General features: G+C 41.7%; 1 protein-coding gene and 1 long non-coding RNA gene across 3 annotated transcripts in view; one reads left to right on the top strand and one right to left on the bottom strand.

Moving 5' to 3' along the window:
• MME (membrane metalloendopeptidase) overlaps positions 1-9385 on the top strand; it is a 51654-nt gene extending 42269 nt beyond the window's left edge. Inside the window, exons 20-23 of the mRNA XM_050902800.1 lie at positions 556-621; positions 4062-4157; positions 4572-4648; positions 7968-9385. Of these exons, the coding sequence (XP_050758757.1) occupies positions 556-621; positions 4062-4157; positions 4572-4648; positions 7968-8067 (339 nt within the window). The 3' untranslated portion in view covers positions 8068-9385. The remainder of the gene's footprint in view (positions 1-555; positions 622-4061; positions 4158-4571; positions 4649-7967) is intronic.
• LOC127020289 (uncharacterized) lies at positions 6874-19173 on the bottom strand. 2 transcript variants are annotated; one of them, XR_007767051.1, is made up of 3 exons: positions 18949-19173; positions 12460-12505; positions 6874-7182 (listed from the first exon to the last, which is right to left on the bottom strand). It is a non-coding gene; the product is annotated as an uncharacterized LOC127020289 (long non-coding RNA). The 2 variants fall into 2 exon arrangements; XR_007767052.1 differs by lacking the exon at positions 6874-7182 and adding an exon at positions 12040-12125.
• Between the last annotated feature and the right edge of the window lie 333 nt (positions 19174-19506).

Here is a 19506-nt window from a genome sequence, read left to right as displayed (position 1 = left end):
ATACTTCACTGACTTACGAATACTATACCAGCTGAATAGGTATCTTCTATGTATCTTGCTGCCAAAGAGCTACCTAACTTGCCTAATATGCAGGAAAATACTTACTTTCTAGCAGATTTGCTGCTGTCTGTTAACTGATAATTTCAACTATTTGGAGTTTGGATTTTAACTTGTTTTGTAGACTATACGGACAGATTCTCCCCACTTCTGCTAATTGGAACTGTAGTAAGAAGCTGAGGGTTAAAGACATAGAGAAAATAGGAAGAATGAATGAACAATGACTAAGCATCAGAAAATCTGGGTAAAAGCGATATGAGAGGCTAGAAAGCTGTCTGTAAGGGAAGGAAAAGGATTAGGGAAAACTATAGTATTCACAGGGATTTTGAGACAAGGGAGGCAAAGACTTTTCAGAGACGTTAACATAATCTTCTGCTAAAACTTCAGATTTTAAGGGAATTCTCGCCTTTAAAAAGTGAAAAACGCTAAGTTTGACATTACAGGTCCTGGATAAGCTCTTTTTTTCAGAAAACTATACTTTTCCTTTCTATTTTACAGCTGAGTGGAATCAACACACTAGGAGAAAACATTGCTGATAATGGGGGTGTTAGACAAGCATACAAGGTAAGAAATACCCATTTTTCTATTTTAGCTGAAACGGTCATAGATTAAGAAAATTAATTTCAGAGCCCTTGAAGAAGAAACATTATTTTTGTGTTAGGGCCAGGACCATACCTACGGCATCATCAAGGCATGGTTTAAAACTATTGACCGGCTGTTGTATTTCTTTTATCCTGTTAATTATTTCCTGATACATATTATCTGTTCCTAGTGCACTCTTTTTCAGCTGACCTCTTTCCCTCGTTTTTTTTTTTTATTTTTTCCTATTGTGAGTAGGGAATTTATAGAATGAAAACATTTAATGAATCACACTTGGACCATCACCTAACTAAACTGATGATACTGAGCAGCAGTCTGCCTCTGTCTTCACCAGCTTTTTTATGCCAGGAAGGAGGGACAGAATGACTTTCTTCTAAGCTCTACCCATAAACAGTCTCTGCCTACATGGAACACTGTTCAAAAAACTGTTCAAAATATCATCTTGCACAAGTGACTTGGGTCCCCTGTACCGGTATCCAAAGATGTCAGTGACATCTGGACTCCTTGCGCTAAGCCTTCCATGGGAGCTTGTATGCTTTTTGGCTTTCCTTCCATTCTCTTCCTGAAACAGATACTTAAGTCCTTAGATTGGCCAACTTTAAGACTGAAAGTAAAAGAAGCAGAGGTCTTCTCTTTGTGAATGCGGGTTGGGAGGTGAGAAGCAAGTCAGCTTCTCTATGAACTTTTCTTGTTACTTGCAAATCTGATGGTTGCAGGCGTTAATAACATGATCCTCCCTCTCCTTCCCTGCACACCTTGTTCTATGGCAAAACATTCAACACTTGACAACTGGAGTGCTGTCATTCCTCAGCAAAGTGCCCACTGGGATGCATGGGCCAACTCATCCTTCTCAGAGTTATCATCATAGCTTCTGCAAAGCAAGCCATCAGCAACACTTACTTCACTAGAAATACACATGTTTGAGGGCAAATACAATTATTAATGAGAGTTTCAAGAATGATTTGGAAGCCTAAGAGAGGCGTCAGTATGGCATATTAGATTAGTCTGATCTTCAGTTACTGGAACATTTGTGCATTTAAAAAAAAAAACCAGTACAAACCCACGAAAGAGGATACTCTTTCTGAAAGGAATGGGAGTAGCCAGAGAAAAATTAGAAGTTCAGAAGTATTACAAAAAAAGACTTAGATATTTATAATTATTATGACATCATATAGATAGTAAAAAAAGGTCCAAAAGGAATCGTGAGAGGTCATCTAGTCCACCCCCCCACCTCCTAGCAGGCAGAATCAACGATTTCTGTATCATTCAAACATACCATAAGAGCAGTTCCCCTACCTCCTTGCTGCAGTTCGAGTGCCATCATGCCTTTGCTTTCAACAGTGGAAACAGAGAGCAATCTGCTCCTTTCTTTTCTGCGACCTTTTATGTATTTGAAGACTGTTACATACTTGAAGGGCCAGACTTCTCTTCTTTAGACTAAACAAACCCAATTCTTTCAATCTTTCCTCATAGGTCATGTTTGCTAGACCTCTGCTCATTCTTGCTGCTTTCTTCTGGACTCTCTCCAGTTGGTCCACATCTTTCTTGAAGCGCAGTGCCCAAAACTGGACAGAGTGCTCCAGCTGAGACCTGGCCAGCGCCAAGTAGAGTAGAAGGATTACTTCATGTATCTTATATAAGACGCTCCTGTTTATAGATCCCAGTATGACACTTGCCTTTTTTGCAGTACTGTGGCACTCTTGGCTCTTGCTCAGCTTGTTATCCACTAAAATCTCCGGAGCCTTTTCAGTAGACCTGTTAACCGCTCATTCCTCAACTTGCACTTGTGCAGTTGATTGGCTTTACTTGTGCGGTAGCTTGGCACTGACTTTAGTCAGAACATTTCTCCAATTTGCCAGCATCTTTCTAGCAGTAATGATACACTAACCACACATTGTTTGACACATGGTCTCCATAAGAAATATGAAAGCAGCTGTTCTTGGTATGGAAAGGTTTTAAAGTCTCCTGCGATTTGCTTTAAAAAAAAAAATAAAAAAGAACAAAACCACAATGAAAAAATCTACTTTTCGTAATGCAACATTAGATAATTGATAAAATTAATGTCTTCTCCCTGCAGAATCAGTTTTGTGCTAGTAAAATTGGATCCTGGAACTCTGCATGGTATACAGGGAAAGCATATCTTACTATAAGTGTGGTATTTAGACTCTAACCCAATAGTTGGCAAAAAAATATGAAATACATTGATGTGATAAACATTTGAGAGAAACACAAACTGTAAACAGGACAGCAAATACATGTGTGCTGTAGAATCAGAGAGAAGAATGATTTTTTGCCACAGCTGAAGCTTTTTACCCCACACCTCAAGTCTAATGGAAAGAAGAAGGGGAAGAGGAGAAGGTGAACAAATGGGGGAGGAACGAATCCTCTGGTCACATCTTGATTGTCTTGGAGATCATTTGTGCCTCCTTGAGCAGAGGCAGGCTGGGTTGCCCAGCCCAGTCATTTAGCCAGGGATCCACGCACAGGGAATCCCCAAATCATGTGAGACACCTCAGGTATGCTCGTTTTGGGACTGCCTTAGAAAGCAGCGCAGCAGCATGCTTTTCCATGTGGATCTTTACTATGCAAGGTACATATTGAGGGTAACTGACAGTAATGCCTGACCCAGAGAACCTTCAGGAGACGGAGCTGCTGCGGGTGAATCTTCATACAGACAGCTCTGAACCCCGACAGTTTGGAGGCTGGTTTAGCACAGAGCTTGCTGATGCCTCACTACACCTACCCCTCAGTTGATGTCAGAGAAACTCACAGACATTTCCGTTACAGAACATATTCTACTTTGTTAACACAGAACCACCTTGCTTTATGCAGTCATTAATTAACCCTGTGAAAGGATTTGCTAGGTAAATATGTAACAGTCCGATGGAATTTAATACATTAATTATTATAAAGCTTGCTGAAGAATAGTACTAACTCTCTGTAGCTACTGTATTTCAGAACACAACTGTCCTTTGCATTCTTAATTGCTTCCCCTGTAAAAAGATGCATAGTTATACAAAAATCTTGTTATCTGCGTGTACTCATCTTACTGAAATTATTCCATTAGCCTTGACTTCTTTTTGCTACAATAAATTGCCTTCTTTAAGCCTGTTTCTCTTACCCTTTATTCCAATATAATTTGGGCAGCTTCACTAAACCTGGTGTAAAACAGTATTGTAAGGCCCATTCAGTGAGAAAACTGTCTTGATTCAGTCAGGCCACTGGTATCACAGTACTAAGAAATGGCCCCGTCGTCTTCTGCCTAAAGGTGGCATGTGGTAAGATGGATGGCCAAGGTAGTCCATGATTAATTATGTCAAAGAATCCATGTTCCTCCTTGTCATCATTTCATTTTGACTGTCTGGGCTGGAAGTTGTAACATTTCTACTCAATTCATTCTACAGGCCTATGCAAACTTTGTGAAAAAGCATGGAACAGAAAAACTTCTTCCTGGTCTTGAAATGAACCATAAACAGCTGTTTTTTCTGAACTTCGCACAGGTATTCTATACTTCTTGACTGAAGGCTTTGAAAATCACTTGAAGTTACGGTTTAACAGTAAGTCAGAAAGAGTAGGCTGACTTTCACAGTTTTACTAAGAGCTGGCAGAGTTGCTAAGCTGAGCAGTGTTCACTACAAAGTAGTGAAAATAAAGTCTTGTTAGGTAATTTTTATCTTCCCTAAATAAATGAATTCAGCCACGAGTAAGTCTGGTAGCTTCTTGTGCCCAAGTACCTTTGTCTGAGGACAACACTATACTTTTTTTTTTTTTTTTAACAAAATACACATTTTTTTCTCTATGTTCTAATGTGAAATTTATTCTCACGACATTAAGTATTTCATAGCGAAATGACAGCAGGTCTCTTCCTGGACAATCTTACGGCTAACAAATGCTTTTCTTTCTTACGTGTGTAGGTATGGTGTGGAACACACAGACCAGAATATGCTGTGAACTCCATCAAAACTGACGTGCACAGCCCAGGCAAATTCAGGTCAGCATGTATAATAATCTTCAGTGCAGTTCCTAGGTGCAACACAGCTTTTAGCTATAGAATTTTAAGAACTCTACACAAAAGGCTAGGTTGCGCCTACCAGGGTAGATTCAGGCATATATACATATATAGGCATAGCACACTGAAGATGGTTAAGACAGAGAAAGCCAGACTGTCCCTCTAGATCTCCCAGCCCTAGCGTAGCTCTGTGCTGACAGGAACAGGCACAGTCCTTCCCAGGAAGCTCCACAGGCAGAATAAGGCTGTGGGGGAGTTGTCCTCACCCTTGGGACGATACAACTTAATTCTGTCCACACTATCGAGAAGCTTTGAACAGTCGTCATCACAGGACACAAAGACCATCACCTGGCTGTTACCAAATGTGCACGATTGTTACAGCAGAGTCCCAGTGACTGTGTCTGGAATCCAGTGCTCTTCCCAAAGTCCCCTGGCTCCCATGATAGCTCCTGATAGGGTTCTCATAAAGACCAAAGGCTACGGATGGACTTCTGTCCTCCACTAAAGTCACAGGTAAAATCTCCAGTTAATCTGTGGAGTGCAAGGATTTTACTCTTCCAAGCATGGAGAAGAATTCATCTTCTTTTAAATGGTAATACTGACATGAGAGAGAGAAATGACCTTCTGTCGATAGCCTTTGCTGTCATTAGAATGAGGAATGCCGTCGCCTTCTAGAACTAGAAGGACGTTCTTCTGTTCCAACAGAGTGGATTGGCCCATCTTCGCTGTTACGTTAACAGCGTGACTGGTAATGCCTGCAGCCCAGAACTGGGGCTCCGCTGTGTCCCAGATGTTATACAAGGTCACTATTTGTTCTCTCTTGCAAGAGTAACAGAAGGGAGTTTTAGGTGGAAAATCACTGCCCCTCAATCAGTAACAAACCTGTATGCTGTGGTGCGATAAGCAAATTTGTGTTTTGTGCCTTGTGTACTCAGTCAGCCTTCCCAAGAATAGGTGGGCTTGAAATCAGTAGAGTCATGCAGGAAACTTGGCTGTTCAGGGTGGAAGTCTTTGGGCCGGACTAGGATCTTTTCTTTTTAACTTAAGTCAGAGCAACCTATTTGTCAGTAGTGTAACAATGGTTTTGCTCTAATCAATCTGTTTGGTCAAATGCCATGACATAAGTAGTAATGTAGACATCACAACATCTCCGTTAGCTTTGAAAGGCTGTGTCATCTCCAGGATTCACATAGCCAACAGCTGATTTCTCTCCTGATACAATTCAGTACATTAATTGCAGTATCTTTCTTTCAACGGCTTTTCACCAAAGAATTATTTTGTTTATCCCACATACTCAAATATTTAGTGAAAGCAGTGAGTGTTCCTTCAATTGCTACTTGACTGGCCTTGCACCGTGGGTGGTTTTTGTGCTATCTGCAGATCTCTCCCAGAGGCAGTTTATGCATCAAGCCCTACAGTCAGCCGCATTTGGTCACAATGCTAATGAGGCTCTGCAGCAGTTCTTCAGAACTGTGCCTCCTCTTTGCATATCTAATTTGTGTGAGTCACGAGTCCTTTGAAGTTCACTAGTTCAGCATCTTTGTGTAATTGTATTTATGTACGTCTTGGATATATTACATCATGTATTGTGCTGTTTTTACATCAGTATGAAAGGCTATAAACTTTATATGGAATTACATAAGTATTAATGAGAAACCATACTAACATTTTTAGAATGTGAAGTAGTTTTCAGGATGAGGCCCCCCTAAGAGCTCTAAAATAGAAAGCATTTCAGTACACGAGACATACCCACAAAATTACTGCACAATGACATACTATTAAACTGTCACAATGGCTCCCAATGTGCCTTTTTTTAATTATTTGGGGGGAGTGGGGTTTTTTGTCCTTTCTTTGTTTTAACGTCTGCTACACCGACTGCAGGCTATTTCTCCTTACAGGTAGGACAGGCAGCTCTGCATAAAAACTGTTAATTGCATAGTACAATTTTAGTTTATGGGCTCACAGCTCTGAGTACTGGACAGGTAGAATCTTTTGTCCACTAGAAAAATAAGAAGTTAACAGAAATATGCCTTAGATCAGGTAATTGTCAAAGGCAGGCGAAAGAGAATCTGTATCTGAGTGTTAACATGCAAAATTAAAACATAGCAATAACAATAACAGGCACAGGTCAAGCCCTGCTTATGTACCAAATCCCTGTAGTTCTGGGGATATTAGTAAATGAAGCAGGATTCTTATCCCACTGCTGTTTTATCTGTTTTTTGATAACAAATGCAAGTGGAGTTTTATTACACCCAAAATACTTCTTGCTCTGTTTCTGGCAAAATCCCATTTTAGCAGTTCTAGTCCTCAAGAGCAATGAAGCACTGCTAGATCACTTAAATGCATGACTTTTTTGGTAATCATTTCTCTGTGCCATCTCCTGTTCTGCTGCTGGCTCCTGAGACCAGTTAGCAAGTCGTCTCGCTTTTGATCTTGTAGAGACAGTCAAATTGTTGCAGATGTCAGCTGCTGAACTTCACCTCAGCTTCTGTGGACGCTTCCTGGTTCTGTTGAATCTAATGATTAAGAGCATTCACAGAACAATCACAAATTACTCAAAGAAACAGTTCTTCAAATAATTCCTGGTCCACAATCAATGTGCATCAGTATCTATATTTGACATTTGAAGCTGAAGTTGTTTTCCCGCATAGGTTCGTGCTTGCTGTATTTCCATTCCTGAAGGAATGAGCAACTCCTAGCAGATCTATTCACATATGTTCACAATTACACATATAAAAACTGCTTTAGCTGGAATGTCCTCATATTCACTTGAAAGCTGTTCTTTGTATGAGTCTTTTTTTCCAGGAAACTCATTCACTGGAACATTTGTGGAGAATGCCCAGAGAAGCAGTGTGGTCTCAGTTAAAACTTGATTGGTGTAGAAATGTAAATGAACATTCACTGAAAAGTTACACTGCAGTCCTCTACCTCAGGGTCTCGCTTTCCCTTTACCAAGAAACTTGTCAGCAAAACGTAGCTGAAAAAATTCTCAGTGAAAACTAACGACAAGCGATAAACCTGTTCCTAGTGAAATAAACGGAAGTTTTGTGAGAGCCAGCAATGACGAAGGGACAGGTCCTGTATTTTGGGGGGTTGCAATAGGGACCGTACAAACTGAAAAGAGAAAATACAGCCACTACTTGAGGTGAAAGGGAAGCAAATAGTCGGAGTTCAGAAATACGGGCGTTTCCCACAGTATTTTGAGGTGACACAAAAAAAGAAGTTACAAAATGTGGGCTGTCTTCTTTGTTTTAATCAAAGGCAAGCAACAATGACAAGATGATGTTGTTTTATTTTAAAGGGTCATAGGATCACTGCAAAACTCTCCAGAGTTTTCTGAAGCCTTTTCATGCACCAAGACAAACTACATGGATCCTGCTAAAAAGTGCCGAGTTTGGTGATGGAACTGTCAACCTTGCATCTCAAGAAGCTTTCCAGAAAAAGAGAAATTTTGAACTAATTTTGAGAAGGGGAGGAGGGAAGAAAACTGAGGGGAATACACTAGAGTAGTCACTGTAATTCTTAGTAAACAGGCAAAACCAAAAAGAAAAAAAAAAAAAATCACACCTCAAAACACCAAATGAAGGACTGATGCCAACGCGGCCATTAGCTGCTCTAGCTGATTGGCTGCTTTTCCTCTCGCTGAACCCTGTAGAATCTAAATGGCTTGATGGTGTACAGTAACTTGTCACTTGTAGCTAATCCTGTTCCCCACTGGCCAATGGCTTCTTGGATTTATTTTAAAATGTCATATAACACATTAACACATGATCTCCCACTGGTCGGTGAACGCGTATTTCTGATCAAGCGGAGGAAGGAAATAGTAACACACAGTTTTAGACATCATAACATGATAATGAGACAACAGTTGATATCCTAAGTGTCAGACTTTGTACCCTCTGCTGTTATGATAAATCTGTCCTACCAAATGTTTTCATTTTTACTTGAAACCATTTATACAAGAGGAGTCCAAAGACCTGCTGTACTTAAGTAACTTCTCACTAATTATTCCAGTATGTATTATCTGAAGTCACTATTTACAACAGTTTATTTACTGCTATCCAGCCAAACTGAAATTGTAGGTAATTTATTAATTTTTGAACATATAATCTGTAAGATCGTGATCAAAGACCCTTTCACAGTTTTCTAAGCTTTTTCTTGCTTCTCTAAAGTTGGTCTTTTTTAAAGTTTCTAGTAATGTATAAATCATAGTTTTTATATTTAAATCTGAGCTACACTTTTGACTTGAAGTATTGTAATATATTTTATCAGTGGCTGCACAGAACTGGGAAATTTGAGTAAAGCACGGTATCGGGCAATAAGATAAAGTCTACCAAACTGAGTTCTCCAGTGGAGTATACCAATATTCAAGTTTTCAGGCTGACTTTCTGAGTGTTTCGGGGCTGATCCTGTACATAATTTGTACATGTTCTGATTGGTGTCAGTCTTCACGTCAGCAAAGCTGCACAGCTGATTGCAAGAATCAGAAGGAACTTGAAGTAAGAAGGTAAAAGGCTTTAAATCTGCAATGATATGTATTAAACATCCTCATGCAGATTGCAAAGGAACTTACTGCTTTGTATATCAAAGCAAACACATTTCCAAAAATAAGCACCAGATACCTCAGATGACTGCTACAATAGGTATATTTAAAAACCTATGTTCCTGTTAGCTTTCTGAGCTTGTCATCTGATAAAAACATTTTGATAATAAACTGAAATTATGAGCCAAATGCAATGTGTGTTCTTTATAGGAAATATAAAAGTGAAAAAAAAAAAAAATTCTCTGCAAATAAATTTCTGTACTTGCCCCTGAGCACCGCAGCTCAACATATGTAACAACTGACAAAAGGAGAATGCAAATCATTTTGTTCTGGTTTAAAAGCCGATGTCAACAGGTTATTTAGTATCTAAGGAAAGCACACCAAAACTGCCTGCAGAAAACTTCCTCTTCCAGGACTCTTCCCCAAGGGTATGATAAAGAGAGCAGAAAACAGAATCCTTCTCATGAATTCCCAGCTGGAGGAGTCACGCTTAACGCAGGAGCGATAGCGAAGGCAGCCAGTAGCAGCCAGTACAGCTCCATTGCTGCTGGAGGGACGGTAGCTGTCCCTGCAGTTCCTGAGCAGCAAGGGAAGGATCTTTGCTTGCCGTGCGCCCGCCCGATCCCGCGGCCAGAGGCAGCCACAAAGCACGTTCCCACAGACCCTTCTGAAGGCGCGTGGTGTGCAGGGCACAGAGGGGACCTGCGGGGCCTTGCACCTACACCGCCGTTCTGTGTCTAGTCACTGCTGCCGGTAAGGCCCTCCTGCCCACAAAAGGGAAGCAAAGAGTGAACAACAGTAGATACTAGAGAAAAGCACTAGAAACCCAAAAAGTTGTGTTAACGGGGTTTTTACCTCTCTGCTGGGCCCCTTTCTTCACTCCTCTCCATGTATTTGTCAGAGATCTTTTTACACTCTTTATCATTAACCTGATGCATCCAAATGAAACTCAATCCTTTACAAATTCAGGCCCATAAAACTATGAATCAGGAAGTACCGTTGTCCCCGTTGTACAGCTAGACATGGTAACACTCATCAAGGATAGAAAAGAAATTCTGAAGGTCACTCAATAAACCAGTGGGTCACTAAATACAGAATAAATCGTATTAAATGTAACAATAAATACAGAATCACTAATGATTAGTGAATAGAATAGCAAAAAAACCCCACATGAATAAGTCGATACAGGTAGATCAGTTGTAACGTCTGTTCAGCTGTGAATCAGCAAGCTTTTCTGATACACCTCATGTTTCATTTGCCTGCTAGACAGACAAAAAACTAGAAGAGCGTATTTATTGTTGGAGCTACAGATTCCTCCCTGGGATTGTCAGCTGCAGGCATACGACACAGCGAAGGTTTTTTCACTCCTGAGCGACCTATACACACATCAAAATAGTCGCATCTTGATTCACGCTAGCTCCTGATGGAGCAGGGAAGGTGAATTCATACATACTGCCAAGGACACGGTCATTTCTTTCACCGTAAGAAATAAAGCTGCCCTCGTGGAAAGTGTCCAGCAACGCTCTGGCCAGAGCAGCAACAGATACTCTTTAAGGAAACAAAACATCGACACATTTGACAGCTGGCTTTAGACATGTCATCGAACTCAGCTTTTACATTCATGAGTTATGAGACGCTCTTCCCAAAACCCCCATTTCATCACTGCTTCCCCCTCCCATCTATTTCATTACAGACAATCCAGCTGTAGCAATGAGCTAGGAGTTTGGAAAGAAGTGTGTGAAATATAAACCAAACATGATGCATATGACCAGAAGAAAGGCAAAGTTTCACTAGTCATTGCTGACTGCACAAAGGGCCAGAAAATCCTCCTTCCGTTACATGACACCATGAAATCAAGCGACTGGACGTCTAGAAAACAGCCTACAAACACTCCATGATTTGATACAAGTGAGTGAGAAAGGTTTAAAGAAAAAGGACCTGGTCAATGTAGGAACCTAAATAGTCAAACTGTTTGTAAAAGTCATGTTTACATATGCCCGTGCATCTGTATCGCTTCCAGAAACATCGCCCCCAAGAGACGCCCTCCTTCCTTCCTTCCTTCCTTCCCACAACCAACCCAAACTGTTCTATGATTCCATACGGGCTACACGAACCACAGGCTCAAGCCTGTAGGTGCAAATGAGGCTGCTCATTTCCTTACTCCCCCTTCGGAGTAGGTGGGAAAATAAATGAAGGGTTGGCTTTACTCCTGGCTAAAGCAGCTGAATCAGAACTGCACGGGTAGCTGTGACTACTGGAACAAGCCCTAGTAGGAAATGACTACATGTCAGAACCAAGAGAAAACAAAGAAATCATCTGCAGTACAGATCTGAATCTCAATGTCTCCTGATACCAATCCTAGGGCTAGGCACATCACACACTGCCTCTCATCCATTTAGTCTTCTCCAGAAGTCACTTGGCACATCAGCTAAGTGCAAGAAAGCCTTGTATTAGCATTTAACAGAAAACTAAAACATAAAATACGTGTCTTAGAAACCAAACTTTAACCAGTAGCAATTATGATTTCCTCACTCATGCAAAAGTGAAATTCAGGTCTTCATAAAAGAAACACAGCACCGATCATTCACATGTGAGAAATCTGACTGTAAACAAGCGGTGACAATCAGAATATACCTTTCATCACAGCTTGCAAACTAATTAGTGCCAGCGAGGATTTTCCTTCTCAGAGCGTCAATATGTCAGGGAAGTATTTATAGACATGCTGTGGAAAGCATTTACCAAAGGCCTCAAAAACAACAAACAAGACTGAAGGACATGTCACTCAGTGCAGCATTCATATTTTACTGCTTCTTCAGTTCCACATTTAAACACTCTAAGATTTCACAGCAGGAGTTCAAGTTGTGTGCAAAATGCACTGGTCCTTTCTAGCATTCCCATGAGCTTGGCATGAGGCACCTGTAAATTCAGTAAATTGCCAGATTTACTGCCAAAAGTTATAAAAACAGTAAACGTGGTAACACTAACACAAACACTGTGTTGCTAAAGTGCATTTTCTGTAAATTTTACCTGCCTTGGCTACATTGCCTAAGGAAATGTGTTTCTGTTTTACTGAAAAGATGCTTAGAATCAAGTTGGCACGAACACCTGAGATACAAAGAAATTGTGACAGTATGTAGGAAAAAAAATTAAATAGTGCCCTATGAAGTGTGCATCAGTGCGTGTTTGTTAAAGTTCAAAACCAGAAAGAGTCAAATAAAGCAAAAAAGAGCAAAAACACCATCAGTATTACCTCAATGGAAGGCAAGGAATTTCTGGGCGAGGAGAGTATTCCATACCTAAAAGAAAGAAAGAAATGTGTTAATACCTGATGAGAATTTAAATTATCTTGATTTGTGGATGAATGAGGGCTATCTCCTCCTTGTTAGATTCCTCTAATTCCCTCGCCCTTGATAGTTTCATTCTTGGTTTTTGTTTTCCAGCTACTTAAGTCACCTTCCATCTGTATTCTCTTAGAGAAATCAGTTCCTTGCAAATAACCACACAATCACATAGTCCATCTGCCGTGTTTTTCCTCATTTCCTGCCCATTTAAGCTCCAACTTCTCCTTCCACTGTATTTTCCTTTACATACATTCATACAAATTTTGGCACTCTCTTCTTTGGTACAAAAAGCAGTTTTGGAGCCTGCCGCTGTGTAGGTCTACTCTTAAATCCAACATCTTACGAGTTATAACATAGCAGGAACATCTGCTCCTATCTGTCTACTACCGGCAGATTGACCTGCAGTTACAAATATCTGAGCAAGCACTAGCCAAGCAAAAGCTAAGGCAGTATGGTACAAACACTCGCTGTGTAAACAGTTAATACTGCCCAAATATTGGTTACACCTATTACCTTCGTTTCCTAACCGTCAGAGAAAAAAGGGATGAAAAAATATCTAAATTGATTATATAAAATAACTGCTGTTCACTTGCACCCCGGCTTTGCAGAGCCATTGCCAGTATTTGTCTGCATGAAGGCTGCTGCAAGTCCAGCAGGATTTACAGGCGTCAGTCTCGGGGCTAGAAGAGGTCGCCTAAGGAGTACTACAGTCCCTTGCCCCGAAAGCTTGGTCAGGCTGCCATCGTCAAATCCTGCCTACGCTTCTAAATGCTCTGAAGTTCTGCGGAGAGCATCGAAACGTGAAGGGAAAAGCTGGAGGGAGCACGATCTCTTTCTCATGATACATTTCACATTTTTTCATTTTGGCTGAAACGTCAGTTCAGCTTTTTGCTTTATCACAGTATCCTTGTTAACACCAATGAAATGTACAGAAAAAAAACATTTACAGGTATGAAAAAAGTATTTAACAGCTTTCGCTGATCTACTTCAGTGCAAGAAAGGACAGAGTTAAACTCAAAAATAAGTTTAATAAGCAGTGAGACTGAGATACAGCAGGATCCAATGGGCAGACAGCTGCATTTGTTTGTACTTCTGGGGGAAAAAAACCACTCAATTTTACCTAAAAAAAAAAATATTATAAACAACTTACAGTATCACTGTCCGCTTCAGTAAAATCTAAGGGTTAGTCACTATAGTTCTATAGATGTCTTTTGATTGTTTCAGTTGACTTGACTCTCCATAGAGGCAGGCTGACAAAACTTTAGGGACTATATAAAATACACATAAATACTGACACTGGTCAATTAATTGCCAATGCATTAATGAAACAGCTGCCAAACACACATAACACACACCCATCACTAAATAATTCATCTAAGTACTGCTGAGATGCTGCGATTCACAGTCAAACGGCTTCACTCCTGCTGCCCAGGGACTCGGGGCCCCAGGCTCACGACGAGGTCTCGACGTGGTCGTGCAGGTCTCCGACGAGGCCGTGCAGACAGGACTGCACCACCCCGAGAGGCGCTGGGCGACCCTTGAGCCGCTGACCAACGTCTGGACTCGGAGCCCATCGGAAAGCTCCAACGGTGAAGATGCCACTGATAATGACCCTTAGGGACTTTTTCTTCTGGACAAGTGACTCCTTAACCACTACCTCTTCTTAACCAGGTGTTACTTACTTTCCTACGTATGCTACATTTACTTTTTTTTCCCTTTTTGAACCTATCAGTTTTAGATATTGAATCATGGGCCTTTAAATTAACTCCAAAATATAAAAGACCTGAGTTTTGTCCATCTTTTGTAACGCCCAGTGGAAAATCACAATACAGCAAAAAATAAATAAGATATGGCACATACTGTGTCCAGAGGAGCCATAATGGATTCACACTCTTCTATAACATTGCTAGGAGAGCTTTTTACCCAAATGGCTAATGAGTAATAATTGCCCAAGAAATTATTTTCCCCAACATTGTGCTTAATCACAAAGAAAAACGTCAGCAGACTTAAGAGGAAACCTGAAGTGATTCAACCCCACAACCTACAGGCTGTGTTGGAACTGAAGTCGGAGATGCTCTGGCACTCAGTCCTGTCCCTTGATCAGTCAGAGCAGGCTGTGCGCTGCGCTTCACTCCCTGCCTGCGCCCCAAGGTTTCCTTCCAATACAAAACAAGGCACGAAGGCAGCAACACGCAGCTGGAACCCACCCTGGTACCTTAGTTCCTTCCCTCAAAGAGCATTACTAGCTAACCGTGGTCAGTACAGCCTTTTGTTCCTTCCAGACCCGAGCACTGCCACATCCTAAACTAGTTCACAGTTTAAGCGAGGACACATTCTGATTCAAAGGCCACCATACCCTTGTTTCAGTTCTCACAGGGATGGAGTGTCTTGATGTTAGTCCTTTATCTTGAAAATCACGCTTCCTTCATGGCAAATTCAGATGAAAGCAAGAAGATAACCAAAAAAACCCACAGGACACAGGATGAAAGGTTTATCAAACACAGATGTCCAGAAATGAAACTAACTAAGGCTAGACTGTCATGGAACTGAGATTAATTTTTTTCCCCACTGCATAGTTCAGCTACTGACCCAGAGGATGCTTCAGTCTTCCCAGCACAACAGCAACCTTTGCACGGCCGGACTGCCCTCCCAGGAAAAGCCTAGCACTGGGGAGCTCTTTCTCTGGGATTTATTCAGAGTCCAAATTCCTTGTTCTTCTTTCCCCCTTCTCCTGGACTTCTTACTTTTTAACTCAACACAGGGAAAGTTCTGATGTTACTGTAATATATCACGGTATTTGTTAATTTTCCTTTGGATGTGCCCCAGTACTTGTCTTACTTGAGCAGCTGCTGACAGACTGCGACGTACAGTATTCATTTTCTTAGCTAAACCATCAAGGAATTCTTACTCCACAATGAGGCAAAAATCTTTCCAGCTGCTTTGGGATGTGTTCTCTCCAAGTGAAGCCCCTCTGTACACCGATCATTATTACTTTACATCCACACAGAAATGGACAATTGTATTTCACACAGACATGCCCATGAGCTCAGTGCACGTGGCTAATTACTGCTGTTTCACTAAAATCAGTGGGTCATTTTATTGCTCTGTCACTTACGGGTCTTACTGACATTGTAAGAAAGACAATGAAGAAGACAGCTACAGGAACACAGCCCACTTATAGTGTCTACAGTACTAAAGAAGTACAGAAAAATAATTTAAGAGCTCTTTAAAATAAATTCTGAAGCTGTAATATTCATAGAAGGAGATTAAATTATCTCAAAGTTTATCTGAGAATTAAATCCTCCCACTAACCTAAAAAAAAGTCCAAAAATTATTTTATCAGGAGGCACTGGAATAAATTCTCCTCAAGAAGAATCAAAGATGCACATATTGGGTCAGTCACACTGTGAGTGAGCATAGCAGAATTTGGAATTACTTTATATAATACAACCAACTTTACACTACTGGAGCAATGTTGCCCAGAATGGAAAGCAGTCAGTTCAGAAAACAAATGAAAGTGGCAACAATGATCATAAAAAAAAATATACCGAGTTTTGACAGCAGGCAGATTTTTCCCAAATTATTCAGATTCCATGTGTCTCGATGTCTCCTTTGGTCTGCATTAACTCAAGCTGTTCTCGTCACATCACACATCAAGATACCAGAACCAAGTATGGGAGGAAGTGATGGTGGTGACTCAAGACAGAAAAAAAAATTTTCCTCATAAAATCAGTGTTTAATAGAAATGAGTCCTAATGAGCCCACTCAGTAACGAGCAGAAGGCTGGAGCTGTGCCCTGGAGTCTTACTCACCTCCTCTTTTATGAAATTGTATCCATTCCCCCATGCAGGCTCAGCTGGCTGTTGTGTTGCCTGGGTCTCTGCTGTGTAACAGCAGTTTAGTACACTTCGTACCGAACGCGATTACCTCTGGTAAGGGAACTGTTTCCTGCATCCAGGAAAGGAATATGTGCACTGACTTCCAAACAATGCAACCCCCTTAGAGCCTTTACAGGTACCATCTAAAATCTTAGGAACATAGCAGAATCTATCAATCATATATTTGGGAGAAAATTTCTCATGCTGACACTATTCAGACTTCCCATTCGCAGCTTCAGTTTTACACTGATCTCCTGGCGACAACAGTACCATTCAGTATGTTCTCCACTGTCCATGCAGACTGTCACGTAGCAATTAGATATTACACTAATAGGAACAACAGAAAACAAGAAAATAGTTTGGAGTAATCCTTTGTTAGGTTACACATTTAAGGCTACTAAGTAGACCATTTTATTGTTCTAAGGCTTCCTTCCTTATATGGGGATTTTACTGATGAAGTTTCAAAATTATCTGAGAAGACTCTGATCTATTTCCACTTGATTGCTACCAAATGTCCCATCTCTATTCCAAGTCTTGTATCTCAACCATGACACACCAGCCGAATCGTAACGAGAATAAGCTTGCTATTGTTCTCCTCACTACAATAGCGGACACACCAGACAGCATCCACTTTCATTTAGTTATTATATACAAGCATTGCTATATATATTCATGTTGGAGAAGACATGGTCAAAGATGCAAGTATGGTGCACACAGAAAATTGTATGGTATGGTTTCTGTTGGACCTTAGAAGTCAGAATTCGATCCAGAGTTGAACCAGCTCCTGAGAAAGATCCTCCTCCTGCACAGGTCACCTTCTGGTAGTTACACAGTGCTTCAAAAATAGGTTTGTCAATTATATTCTTCATCCAGAATTGTTTAGATATTCTGGTACTGTTTCAGCTACAGCCTTGAATGTAAGGACTGACACCGGCAACTTGATTTAGGATTTTATGAGAAGCTAATGTAGGGGCAGAAGACCGTTATCCTGCTGGTGTTGAGACCTCCTACACTAGGCTGGACTTTCTTACAGACTGGGCTTCATGCCCACATGAATTACGTGCCTGTCATCCAGCTACGAGGCAATGAAGTGAGGCAAAGTCATTAATTGCCATGATGAGGTATGGTAACCTAGACAAAATGGATGGCAGAAAGCATAATTCACAACTGCTGTTATGGAAGAGCTTGTGTCAGCGAGGAAGCCAGCAGTAACTCCCAGGCTCTTCCCTAAATAAACCAGTTATCCAGTGCATCTTCAACCAGATGCAACTACAGAAGGCTACAAACTCACCAAAATGTTTTCACCGGTTTAGAAGAAACACTTCCTACCTTTGCTGAGGACAGCTTTCAGGGCTGGACTCAGTAAACCTGGCTGTCTTGGTCAGCCCTACATTCCTAATTCTAGTTAACTGTTGTTCTCCAGGAGGGGATCTTATCCAAGTACTGAGCTTCTCTGGTGACCTTCTCCCTCCCTTACCACCCAGAATAAGATACTTATACATAGCACTAGTAGCTAGCGTTTGATTATTAAATCAATAAGCTATTACATCAGTTTTAAATAGTTCAGACTGAGGCACACAATATTGGCAGAGTAACTCTTCGTCCTGTTAAGACTATCTCCAATGACCACAGCTATCTTGATATACAAGAAGTTACAATCATTAATTAAATCATACAACTTCATAAGTAACACCAGAAAAGGCTATCATAGGTGTGAAGCCTATTTGCCCTCTAGCCTGTCGTTACACCTCAACTCATAAATCACTAGTACTGAAACCGTCGCTGACTACGCTTCCTTACATAGCACCAGGCTCAAGAGGCTGCGATCTGGAGGGCCTCGTAGCACTGCGGCTGTAAAAACGTTAAACACCGACGCATTTTAATCAACATGCTGTGACTGCAAACAGGTACAAGCTGACCCCTCTGCAAACGACTGAGGAGCTGCAACCCTCTTTCTAGACAAAGGAAACAGAGTAAGGACTCTGAAAAGATGGTTGGAGATGAAGGATGGGTCCCACCCCTCAGAGGGATCCTTCGTCCTGCTCTCCAGCAAGCGCTGCTTGCTCACCGCACCCAGCTCCCGCATGAACATCAAGAGCAAGAGACTGCTGCCAAGTCTGACCCGCTGATGGCTACCGGCAATATGAAGCACCCGTTTGGGATGTGCCCATGCAGCTGCACACAGAGGTCGGCCCCTTTGACCTGGATCAGTGCGAGGATGGATTCATCTCCAGCTCCTACAGCTGGTGAAGCACAATAACGTCCTGCAAATCAGTTGACCTCAACAGGCCACCAGTTCCCCAGGGTCAGTTTCTTAAATGTCAGTAAACAAAAACCGCAACAAACAAAAAGCAATCTTGCTACATAACTGGGAGTATTTGCTTGGAACAGAAACCAGCCTCTCACAAAAAGGGAAAAACTTAGAAGTCCTCTATTTTCACACAGGAACCAATGTTCTCTGCAGCTTTGTACAAGAAAAGCATTTCTAAAAGCAAATGTAGTTAATCATGTGCTACTAACCGTAGTAAAGGAACACGGCTGCAAAGCCTCCACTGCACTTTCAGATGGAAGCCAGGAACGGGTCTGCAAACATAGGTAGGATCTGAGTTAGGCCTGGATTTCTACACGCAGGAAGAAATACCATTACCTTTGTACTTGAAGTATCTCAGTTTCACGCCCCGCAGGTTTGATGCACTCCTGTTACAAGACGGTTAAGGAGTCAGCCAGCTACATTCAGCATTAACAGCCCTGCCTGCACCCAGGCCCACACGACTGCCCTGCCAGGCCCTGCCCCTCAGTGCCCCTCCACAGCTCCACCCCTTCCAGAAGGTTCCCCAGGCCCTGCCCCTCAGTAGCCCCACCCCCTTCCAGAAGGTTCCCCAGGCCCCACCCCCAGTGCCCCTCCACAGCTCCACCCCCCTCCAGAAGGTTCCCCAGGCCCTGCCCCTCAGTAGCTCCACCCCCTTCCAGAAGGTTCCCCAGGCCCCACCCCCAGTGCCCCTCCACAGCTCCACCCCCTCCAGAAGGTTCCCCTGGCCCCACCCCTCAGTGCCCCTCCACAGCTCCACCCCCTTCCAG

This window comes from Gymnogyps californianus, chromosome 10 (assembly GCF_018139145.2).
Source record: "Gymnogyps californianus isolate 813 chromosome 10, ASM1813914v2, whole genome shotgun sequence".
NCBI lineage: Eukaryota > Metazoa > Chordata > Aves > Accipitriformes > Cathartidae > Gymnogyps > Gymnogyps californianus.
This window is presented reverse-complemented; position numbering and strand designations above follow the sequence as displayed.